Source organism: Biomphalaria glabrata, chromosome 4 (genome assembly GCF_947242115.1).
Source record: "Biomphalaria glabrata chromosome 4, xgBioGlab47.1, whole genome shotgun sequence".
NCBI lineage: Eukaryota > Metazoa > Mollusca > Gastropoda > Planorbidae > Biomphalaria > Biomphalaria glabrata.
In genome coordinates this window covers 15,611,950-15,623,826 of record NC_074714.1, presented here as the reverse complement: position 1 = coordinate 15,623,826, position 11,877 = coordinate 15,611,950, and the positions used below count along the sequence as shown (strand labels likewise).

General features: G+C 34.6%; 1 protein-coding gene across 1 annotated transcript; it reads right to left on the bottom strand.

Moving 5' to 3' along the window:
- Positions 1–665: 665 nt before the first annotated feature.
- LOC106078991 (uncharacterized) lies at positions 666–7,486 on the bottom strand. Its single transcript, XM_013240092.2, has 5 exons — positions 7,325–7,486; positions 6,926–7,019; positions 5,383–5,495; positions 2,950–2,976; positions 666–813 (listed from the first exon to the last, which is right to left on the bottom strand). The coding sequence occupies exons 1-5, from the start codon at positions 7,374–7,376 to the stop codon at positions 707–709; spliced, it is 393 nt and encodes a 130-aa protein (XP_013095546.2). The 5' UTR covers positions 7,377–7,486; the 3' UTR covers positions 666–706.
- Positions 7,487–11,877: the final 4,391 nt, after the last annotated feature.

Sequence of the window (11,877 nt, the reverse complement as noted above, 5' to 3'; positions counted from 1 at the left end):
TTTAAATAAACAAAGCTTTAACGAACAGTAAATTGCATCAATTAGTATAGATCAGTCATGTAATTAAATTTGTAATAGATCTAGATCTAGGACCAACAACAATAAATCTGAACGATTAATAATATTTTTACTAATAGGTATTTGTTAGCACTATTTCATGCCTTTAGCTTTATCAGTACGCTATGATCCTATCACTTTCAGGAGCAGTTAGGAGCATTCATCGAAGAAAGGTCAGAACTAATTACAATGACATTCTCATTGAGCTCATGCCATTGGTTGATTCAATCACGTGTTGTACGTTTGGATCACGAATCCTACGACCGACGACCACTCTAGCTAGGTACTTATGACTAGTGAAAAGTGTATAGTTATATATTGTTTGTTTCAATTCAGAGTGGCGATAATAAAGGGAACTAATTCAGCTTATACTAACACTTCTGTCATGTACAATTTTTTTCCCTTGTTCAAGATACCAAACAAAATAATTAATTTAACTGCTTATTTTTATTTATTTATTTATTTATTCTTGTGTCAGGTATAATAATATATAGTGCACATTTCAGCTTGATCCGAGATTGAGTGTCGAAGAAATAAGGTGTATCAAATTTTTTTCCTTTGTAAAGAAATTTAAGATAAATAGATTTTATGAACAAATGAAACTATGCTTATTTTAATAAATTATTTATTTCAGAATGAACTACTTTTATTAATAAACAGTGGCTGTCAATCTCCTTAGGAAGACTACAACAACAGAGAATGTTACAACCAACGGAATATATTTGGAAGACATGCTTGATGCTGAGTTGCCATATTCTGAAAAAGAAAAGAAAAGAATCATAGAAACAATGTCTTTATATTTCTCTTTATAAGAAGCAGAACGATTTTGTCATTGAAAATCATTGGAAATGTTTTTCGCTTGTACCATAATAGTTGTAAAAAGAGAGTGACTATACATTTGCATCATTTTACTTTTTTTTTTACTTGTAAACATTGCCAAGCACCACATGACGATATTCAAGACAGGGCTGCTTTAGACAGGGCCTGCCTTAGATGGTTGGATTCCCGAGGCTAATTTAATTTAGGGGCTCCAAGTGAAAAATAAAAATAAATAAAAAGCGAAAAATTAAAATTAAGCTATTCATTTAAGACTTAGTGACTCCAATACTAACAATGGGTACAAGTTTCACTGTTTCGTCTCTAAAAAATTGTCCTGTGCGAGGCACCATCAATCGGAGGCCCTAGGTGGCTGCTAAGTCTACCTATGACTAAGGCTGGCCCTGCTTTAGATAAATTGAGGCCCTAGGCGAAGTGAGTTTAGTGACCAAAAAAAAAAGATAAATAAACAGCGAAAAAAAAATTAACACAATTTATTTAAAACCTAGTGTACACAAACAATAACATAGGTCACACGTTTCGCTGTTGTGCGACTTCTGTGCGAGATCCTACGCGGATGCCTAGTTTATCTATGCCTAAGGCCGGCCTTGTTCGAGAATACGTTTTAAATTCCTTTCCCCTCTTCAAATTTCGAGTATTTCATATGTTTAAATCAAAAAAAGGAATACTAATAAGTAAATATCTCTCTTTTTTTTTTCAACTTCTGAACTTACAGACGCTATTAGTTTTGTTTGGAATGTCTGTCCGTCCGTCCGTCCGTCCCGTTTAGATCTCATAATTTAATTTCATAATTCTCATATTTGAGACCATTCAAATTTCTGATGCAACGGCTACTTTTTTCCTCTCTGAAGGCGAAAAATCTATTTTTTTAAATCACTTATGTAAGCAGTTTTTTTCATACAAAATACACCACTTTTACAACTATTCACTATAACTAGTAACAAGCGCGGGAGTTATGTAGATGACTACACACCATATATGTAACACATTTATGCTAACGTTTTAGATTTTATGTCATTTTTTTTAAATGGTGAAAAGCTAAAATTATGAACGTTCTGTCATACTAACTACTAAATTTACACACAAAAAATAAAAAATTAAGAGAAAAAATCTATTTAGAATGCATATAAGTTTGACATAATTTAAAACAACAATTAATAAGTATGTTTCATATTATCACGTGATCTGCCATGACGGGAAAATGTAACACTAAGAAAACAAAAACTTTTTCACGGAAATGTTTCTTTTTCTTAATGATATGAATAAGAGTTTGACCCTTTTCAAAACAATTAGATCAATTAGATATTCATATTAAGACATCAGTTAGGCCGATTTTGAGTTTGTGTTTCCACACAAGGTTTTTGTAACCTTCTATAATATTGTTTCTTTAAAGCATGTTATATTATTGAGTCATTTTATTTTAAGTAAATACAGATAATACAGAATCTTTTTTTTATTCCTGAACCTTATTTTTTTTTCACGGAAACAAGTCGCACTACAAAAAGAAGAGTTCCTAGATCTAGACTCAGTCAAAGAGAGCTACATCCTTAAGAGACCCGTGGATTTATTATAATGTCATGAGGTCATTATGATATAACTACGTGAAATTGGTGACATTTGATGTAGTTTACAATAACTGTAAATGTTATTAATTGCTTGATGGTCAAGTTTCGACATAGATAAGGGATGTGTTCAAGTTGGCTTGGCTATTAGAGAACCCCTATCTTCAATATTATTCTAATGCAAACTACAGTTACTAAATTTTATGACCGTAGCTATATATATACAGAGAAATAGAGAGAGAGAGAGATTGAACATCGTATTGGAAAAAAATATTTTCATTGTCTATCCTAGCCAAGCCAAGTTCAAGCTTACTTGTCTATCCTAGCCAAGCCAAGTTCAAGCTTACTTAGCCACTCGACCACGCCTACCATATATTTATATATAACAACTAGTGTCTACAGTTTCAATTTGTTAAAGTAGATAAATAATTAAAAGAAAAGAAAAAAAAACTGCTATTGTTCTATAATATCCCACATAAATTTAGACACTTACGATTTAGTTTATCTTCTACTGAGAAATCTGGAATATAGAATCATGTAAATTAAGTGAATTTTTAATCTGTAGATATATTAAAATTGAAAGTTATTAATATGAATAGACTTTAATATACCGCCAGAATATACAGCATAATAATTAGAATAATTAATTAAAGATCGGTCCAACATATGGATTAAAGGAAGGGTTCTCAACCTGTGAGTCTATACACCCTTGGGGGGTCGATTGACGATTTGCCAGGGGTCACATATGACAATCGAAAATATGGATTGTTTTTGTCCATTTTTCTGTTGCTGTATGTTGTGTGTGTGGGTCGCGGCAGAGTAAAGGATTGTAAAAAGGGGTCACCGAGCTTAAAAGATTGAGAACTGCTGGATAAATATAAATATATATATATTGTTACGAATCTCACTATCCAGGCTCTCTGCAAATTGCACCATACACCACCAACTTAAAGAACTTGACAACTCAGGGCTCCAAAGTAACGTAACACTTTAATAGTTGAATAAATAACAGCCAATACTGTACAATTGGCAACACGTACACTGTACAAATATCTCTACGATAACACCGTTCCGCCGTATCAACTCTTGCACTGGCCTCTCCGTCTCGTTCCGGGTCTCCACTGGGTTCAACAGTTCAGGACTGACTTTACACACTAGGCTCGTTGTGTCGGACTCGATCGCAGACCAAGATCAAGACGCCAGTCGTCTCAACTGTACTTGACAGTACTCCGCACTGAACCGTCGTAATGCTCCGTACAGAACAACACCGTTGAACTGTGCTGTAGTCGACCGTGTTCTGAGCCCATGTCGTGAACCTCCTTTCTGAACCGTGCTGTATTGAGCCCCTTTTCTCCACCGTCTTGACTGCGACACCTCCGCTCTTTATATAGGGTCCCTACTGGCCTTATAGAACCGGACGGAACATCGCTCGACTTTTCTAGCTTCGTCACATGATTACATCCCTCGTGACGCCCCTGAGCTCTGTTCACGACGGCGATCCTTCCCGAACCGTCCTGTTGACACCCGACTCGGCTGACCGTCGTAACTCGTCACGATTGACCGCTCGTCTAGCGCTGGCCTGGGGCGATTTGCGTCGGATGACTACACTCACACCACTACCCCCATCTGTGCTTCCACCAGGTTTATAACAATATACATATATATATATATGTCTTTAAATAAAATGGAATTAGAACTCATTTCACCATTGTGATGTAATTGACTTTTTTTTTTACCTTGATGTCATATGAATGAATTCTTTAAATGTAATGCTAAAAAACCCTTGGTGCACCAATGTCTATGAACACTCGATTACTGGCTCGTATTGATGAAGCCATTTTTAGTCTAACTAGGCCGTGTGAAGTAGTGAATTTTTTTTTCCTTTGACGTCATATGGAAATAATTCTTTAAATGAAATGTTAAAATAACTCACTCGGTGCATCAATGTCTATGATATCTCGATAACTTGCTCGTATTGAAGACATTTTTAGTCTAACTAAGCAGTGTGACGTAGTGGATTTTTTTTCTTTGACGTCATATGGAATGAATTCTTCAAATGAAATGCTAAAACAACTCGGTATAGTATTGTTTATAAAACCTAGTTATCTGACTCGTATTTGAAAAAGGCATGATGGCTAGATTTAGAGATTTAATCTAGATTTTTTACACTAGATGTATATATATATATACCACATTTATATATATATATATATATATATATATATAGGCGTTTATACATAAGGGTTAGGGTTTACTGGGTGTTAGGGTTTTGAAAAAAATCGCCCCCCGTACGGACACACACACAAGATCTGGATCTGCTAGTGTGCTATTGTGGTACCGAACATCGGAATGTTTTTTGTTTTTTTTAAATCTTCTAGTAGATCTCGGAACTGCCTGTGGTTGAGATCCCTAGCTCTGATAAATTCTATCACTGAGATAATTGGGTCAATAATATGTTTGATATTCAATGCTGCTTACGCAAACTTTTCCGTTTAGAGTTAATGGTTGGGATATTGTTCTTTAATATATAAAAGCCTTTTTTTATTCTCAGTCAAAGTCGAGCTCCATCAGTTGTTACACAGGCCACATTTTTCCTAGCCCAATCAACACTTTCAACACAGTTATTCATTGGATTGAATAAATACTGGCCTGGGTGTGTTTCTTGTTTGAATATTTCGAAATATTGCCATAATAACAATTCGTTCACTATAATTAAACTTTTTAGAATGGGATGTAGATCTAGAGACAATGTTTCTCTAGTCCCTTACTCATTAAAAATTATTAGTTTATAAAATAGTTGTATTTTTAATATGTATAATCTGTGGTCACACCTGATTTCTCTAGGTGCCTGCGGGTCATGTGGCTTTAGGATCGTGGGCTGCTCACCCACGGCCTAGAGTCTTTCAATACAAAATTAATTACTTACTACAATTTAGTGCGCTAAATGTTGTTTTCAGAGAACCTAGAAGTAGCTGTTTCATATCGCCTTCCAGAGAACAGCCATGACTAAAGATACACTTGAAATAGGAGTCGACGTCACTGATTAAATTGGTAGATAAGAAATAAGACTATATTATTATTCTAATTAGGACTATGTAAATTAATATATATATATATTTATTTATTTATGTTTTATTTTTTTTAATTATTATCATAGCTTTTATATACCGCTACTTTCATTCTTATAGCATGCTCAGAGCGCTTTTGGTCCAATCTCATTTGTGGACCAGTGGGGGGGAGGGGGTATCTAGTTGGTTTTCCGTGCTGCCTCTAGGCGCTCAGTAAACACAAACTCTGCCCGAGTCGGGTGTCGAACCTCGAGCCCCCTTCTAGGTAGCCAAGCCAAGTTCAAGCGCACTTAGCCTCTCGGCCACGCTTCCCAAACTAATTAAACAAAAAGGAGCGTGTTTCACCGCAATAAAATAAAAATAAAAGAAAATTAAGGCCCCCTTTCCCTTGCGATTTATACAGCAGATAATGTTAAGGTAATCTGTTTCTTTGGCCAACGGTTATCAAGAAGGGTGTCAAGTAGCCATCTCAACGACCTACCGCCTTTACTTTTCCCTACTAAAGGCAGGTACCCATTAGAGTATTATGCACTCAGGGGCGCCCTTAAAAAAAAAAACTATATTCAAAATCCCAGTCTTCATCGAGATTTCAACCCAGGACCCCAGGTTTGGAAGCCAAGAGCTTAACCACTCAGCCACTACGCACCCGAAATAAAACAAAGCATAATATAAAATGCTATAAAAAATACGTTTTAAAAAATCGTTCAAATGGTTTACATTTTACATTTGCGTATTACTATAAATAGTAACTAGCTTTTGGGAACAGATTTCTCAAAAAATTGAAATGATTTTGAGCTGTAACTTTGCAAATATATTCATGCTTATATTATCAACATGCCCTAGTAAAAGTATTATATTCTGAAGTTTATTACTTTTTGAAATATTTATTTTTAATTTATGGTGGACTTTTGTAAGCAAAAACATCAAAATAGCATTTTATAAATGAACATAACTTTAAAACTTTTCATTCAATTGAAAGCAAAGTATTCTACTCAAAACATGGCATTCTTGATATGTGCCAAGTTTCATGAACAAATATATAAATACAACATTTTAATAATTTGAATCAATTTCAGAAAATTAATAGACCAAAAATTAAATTAAAATGATGAAAAATGAAATATAAGGGAAAGAATAATCCCAATAAATAATAACTTAAAAGACCCCGTAGAGATGTGAAACATAGGCCATGGCCTACTCTAGTGTAGAGAAATGGATAAATAATCATTTTAAACCATATTTGAAAAAATATAAAAAATATAAGAAAATTGATATTCAAAGGGGTGAAAACTATGCTTAACTCTTTAATCTTTGGCATTGAGAAATAAATAAACATGGCTTCATATTCTCTCTATTATTTGACATTGTAAATGGTTAACTAAATAAAGCAATACAACTTACTTGCATATTGCGTTAGTTCCGTCAACATTTTTCATGTCATTGGTAAAAGATTGCACGCATGTATTGATTCCATTCAAACATTCAGTAGGATCCACTAAGTGTACAAATAGAGACTATGTAAGTACTTGTATAAATGAAGTTTTTTAGAGATTAAGAAAAAAACTTTGTTTGACAATGAATGGACTAATATATAAAAACACACACTATTACAATTTAGATAAATAGTTAAATAGGTAGATGACAGATAGATAGATAGATAGATAGATAGATAGATAGATAGATAGATAGATAGATAGATAGATAGATAGATAGATAGATAGATAGATAGATAGATAGATAGATAGATAGATTGTCTATTTGTTTTAAAATAATAATGATCTCTAAAAAAATTGTTATTACAAGCCTCTAATGAGCCAATGAACACAAGAACAAAGACAAGTAAAGTTTTCATGATGAAATGTTGTTGCGAGTTCTCCTTAGAAAATTGTAAGAACACCGACACAAGTTGGTTGTTAAATATGTACAGGTATTGTATTTATAGGCCAAGTGAACTTTGAGCTATTTGAAGATAAACGAACAATAGATTGATAAACGTTACCGTTGATAATCAAGACCAAACCTTTTTTTTTTTTTTTAATTTATTGATGGATACAAGATAGGATAGTATCTAATAGGATCTCCTAACTTATTATCAGTTTTGAAAATACAACTTTGTATTAACAGTACTATAATGTCTTCCAAAATGATAAAGAACACGATTAAAGGGGTGGTTTTATTCAAGTTAGTAAACCAGGACTTAGAACTCTGTAATTTATACTAGTGCTCAGGGGTATCTGAGTGAAGGTTATCGTGATTACGTTTAAATGCTTTTTATAAAAAAAAAAAGTTGAAAGACCTGAATTTAAACTCGAGGGCTTATATCTCCCCAATCCAACACACTAACTTACTGTGGCAGCTAAACGCTTATGAAATCGTAAGTTGTAATAGTTATCTATTTTTATTTTCAAACTTTGAAGCGGCTACTTATTTTTCTCTACAAGGTATATAAGGGACTAATTCAACGTATACCATCACATCAGTCGAGTACAATTTCTTTCCTTTGGTCGAGATTTCAAACAAAATAAATAATTACCAATTTTTTTTTTGTGTGTATCGATTATTGTTTAGTCAGTTAATAGAAATGATAATGCAAAACCTCAGTTTCATCCAAAATTTAGTGTTGGAGATATAACAGGTGCAAACTTTTGGCCTTGTTTTGACTAATATTTAAGCCAAACTTCTGGAATGCAGCAGATAGTTTGGCAATCAGAGTCTGAAGCTTATTAGAAGATTTAGCAACTTAAGTTGCATCATCAGGAGGTGTGGTGGCTGAGCGTTAAAGCGCTTGTCTTCCATACCGTGATACCGGGTTCGAAACCTAGTGAAGACTGGGATTTTTAATTTCGGGAACTTTGGACGCCTCTGAGTCCACCCAGCTTTGACAATAGTTCTGGAAAAGTATAGGGTGTTGCTCTTTGTGCTGACCACATGACACCCTCGATAACCGTAGGCTACAGAAACAGATGACCTTTACATCATCTGCACTATAGGGGAACTTTTTTTTTTTTTTACTTCAGCGGCATCTTCAGCGTAGATGAGTTTTCTGATTAGAACCTTTATAACTTTAGTTCCTGGCACATAGAGCACTCGGAAGTCTTGTTCGGTGTTGTCAAAGTCTCTGTGCTCGTCAGATCTTAGCTTTCTTAGCTCCCGCCAGATGACCTTGCACTCTAATAGGCACGAAGTTGTGTGCGGGGATTCATTTTCAAGTGTAAGAAGGTTAGCTGGACTCATGCTGATATTATCTAAAGTCACCACTAAAAATTGTGCGGAATGAGCAGCTTGTTTATTGTTCTTTTGGTTTTCATGGAACTAGGAACTAGCGAAGGGATTGTCGAGTGGTATTCTCTATGGTGATTGTTATGGAGTGTATGTGTTTCTATGGTGACGGTGGGAAGAAATTAGCTTTGTGAGGTGTAAAGAATGTGGTTTGAGGTAGAAGAGACGTCTCCAGATGTTGAACGAGTTTCTATTGTAATAAAAGTTATATTTAGTTCTTTTCACCAAAGAAGTTAGAAGTTATTTTTAAGTTTTACGCATACAGTGGTTTAGTTGTCTACCAGCAGTTAGGTGATAAAAGTCAACAACGGTCTACAACATCGAGGCCACTTGATGAGGAGTGTTGCACCGTGTTAGTCTTGTCGAACTGAAGTTGTGTGCAGACTGCACATTCATATTAGATTGTTATACTACCTCTTGTGGTATGCGAAATAAAGCATATTATGTTTTTATTTTTCAGTTATTGAATCATCATTACTTATTGTAAAAACATTAATGCCAATTGCAATAATTGTCTGTGATCAAGTTATTTCGATTTGTCCTACATGGATGTTGCTATAAAGAAACTGTCATACAGGGACATGAAACCAAGGGTTTACGAAAAAATGTGATTCACTGAATAGGATAAGAAATGACTATTAAACAATAGCAAGATTACATTTTAAAGAAGTGACAAAAAAAAAAAAAAAAAAAAACACTGTAACTCTCAACAGGATATGACCTTCCCTATTTGAATATGTCGTTAGTCTATTTTACGTGACTCCATTATGGCAATGATTCATAGAAAATAAAATAAAAAAAAAAACCAAAGGTTACAGGTGCAACCATTGTTTGTAGGATATACAAGTTAAAAGAAAAAAAAACATAAGTCGTAATCTATATTAAATGTTTCTCAATATACAGACTGTTGTTAACTGATGTTCACAATTAATCAATTTTCAAGACTTTTACTTTACGCTCGAGCATAGGAACCGTTTTTCGACACACTTGCACATCAAACCCATACTTTTAATATTAGTTCAAATGCACCACAGTGAGTTCTTTTTTTTTTTACTAAATTTTATCGGTTTATTTAAAGAATAAATTGTATAGTCTTCCATTTTGAAATTTTTATTTTAATGAAATGTATTCTGTAGACTTGATTTCAAGAAAGCTTTCGATCGAGTATGGCATGGGACACTCTGGGCAAGAATGGAAATGTACTTTAAAAAAACAACAACAATAAAACTTATCCAGAACCTCTACAAGAATGCCACCAGCGCGGTGTACTTCAACAATAATATTGGGGACTGGTTCTAAACCACAGTTGGAGTAAGACAAGCCTGCCTACTGTCACCAACACTCTTCAATATCTTCCTTGAAAGGATAATGGAAGATGTTCTAGAGGGCTATGAAGGTACTGTTACCATTGGAGGAAGAAGAATTACTAACTTGCGCTTCGCAGATGATATTGATGGCCTAGCAGGGACAGAAGAGGAACGAGCTGACCTGGTGATGCGCATTGACAAGACTTCCGCAGCATATAGTATGCAAATAAATGCCAAAAAAAAAAACAACAAATTATGACCAATAGCCAACAGGGCTATAAAAGGGGCATCAGTATTGGCCAATGTTTCATTTCAAAACCACCTGATTGCATTTTGTGGATGTAACTTTAATGTGCAATGTTCTTCTTTTAAGCACAATATAGTGATGTGTTTGGTGTGGCGTCTCTGTTTTTTTTTTCCATTTTCTCTTTTAACTCTTATTTTTCAAAGGCGTTACTTATGATTTTTCCATTTCACAATAAACCGAATTTCTGAAATTCTAGGTATGTAATAATAATGTAAGCCTGATTGAAGAAAGCTCTCTGCCAGGCTCTGTCTGGAAGAGGTCCAAGCCATTTCCTTATGTAACACTGCTATTTTCAATGGGTCGGACACTGCGCACGCCCAGAGTAGAATACGTGGCCGGAGGCCGAGCCCAGCGACATCACCCACCATTTTCCTAATAGTCAATTGTAGTCAAACTAAATATCAATTTGATTGGACCAATAAAAATGATCTTATCTTCTTTATTTTACCAAACTAACCCTGCAGTATACGCAATTGATGAAACGGTTCTTTAAGGGACGGTGCATGGATTATCGACAAGGTCATGAAAGCTCTCTTACAACTCCACACTGTGCATTGGAAAAGCTTTCGCTCTCGCTTAGACACTCTCACAGGAGTCTGGCATTACTACCCGTTTCCCCTCTATGAGATCATTTCCTCACGAGCGCCCCTTTGTGGCAACGTACCCGGGAATAGGCGATCCTAAAGACTGGACTGTTACGAAAGAGTTGAGAAAGAATCTTTACATGTGTCGAACAGTGTGCTGTTTTTTTTTGTTTTTTTTTTAAAGAATGTTATGAAAAAGAAAAGAAATTTAGTTTTAATAATAACACAATTTTAAGCCTTTATTTTTCATTTATATTTTGTGCCACTGTCTATAGAATCCAAATTTAGGTAATGAAAATTCACAAAAAGGAGTCAGTTTCACAGACCTATACATAATAGGTCTATGGTCAGTTTTTGTTTCCGAAATAGTGTTCCCTACATACATTTTAGGCTTTGTAAAAGTTTCTTCATGGAGATAGAATAAAAGATTTGGCAGATTTTCGCTTAAGTCGCCAAGAGGTTTTGATTCCGTGCGGTATTCGGCGCTAAGCGTAATCTGGCCTTGTTCTCTTAGTAAGAAGAGAGAATTTAAAAAAACACCAATATTGATGTGTTTTCTTTCAGAACGCACTATTCATCCTAATTTTTAAAAAGTCGAGGGCTATATTAGATCTAATAATAAAGAGGCAGCCCTGGCCAATAGTTATATGCGAGAAACATTCTAGGTAGGTCAGCATATTTCGTACGGACGTTTGTAATGGGCGTGATCTTTTTAAAAATATTCTTCTTGTTAAGACGGCTCTGTTGCGGACGTTTGTTTTTTTCCACACAAAATTTGTCACTATAATAAAGTGCAATAGACAACAAATTCGACTATTCTGACACCAAAAATCCAAAATAATCACACAAGCGGAGAAGTTTTAAAATGTTTTCTTA

What these genes read in the sequence shown, in the direction of transcription:
- LOC106078991 (XM_013240092.2), bottom strand. Translation starts at nt 7,376, where the DNA reads ATGAAAACTTTACTTGTCTTTGTTCTTGTGTTCATTGGCTCATTAGAG. An exon ending in GGAACTAACGCAATATGCAA is followed by an intron (nt 5,496 to 6,925) that starts GTAAGTTGTATT and finishes CAATTTAATCAG; the next exon opens with TGACGTCGACTCCTATTTCA. An exon ending in AGTAGAAGATAAACTAAATC is followed by an intron (nt 814 to 2,949) that starts GTAAGTGTCTAA and finishes TTTCTTTTTCAG; the next exon opens with AATATGGCAACTCAGCATCA.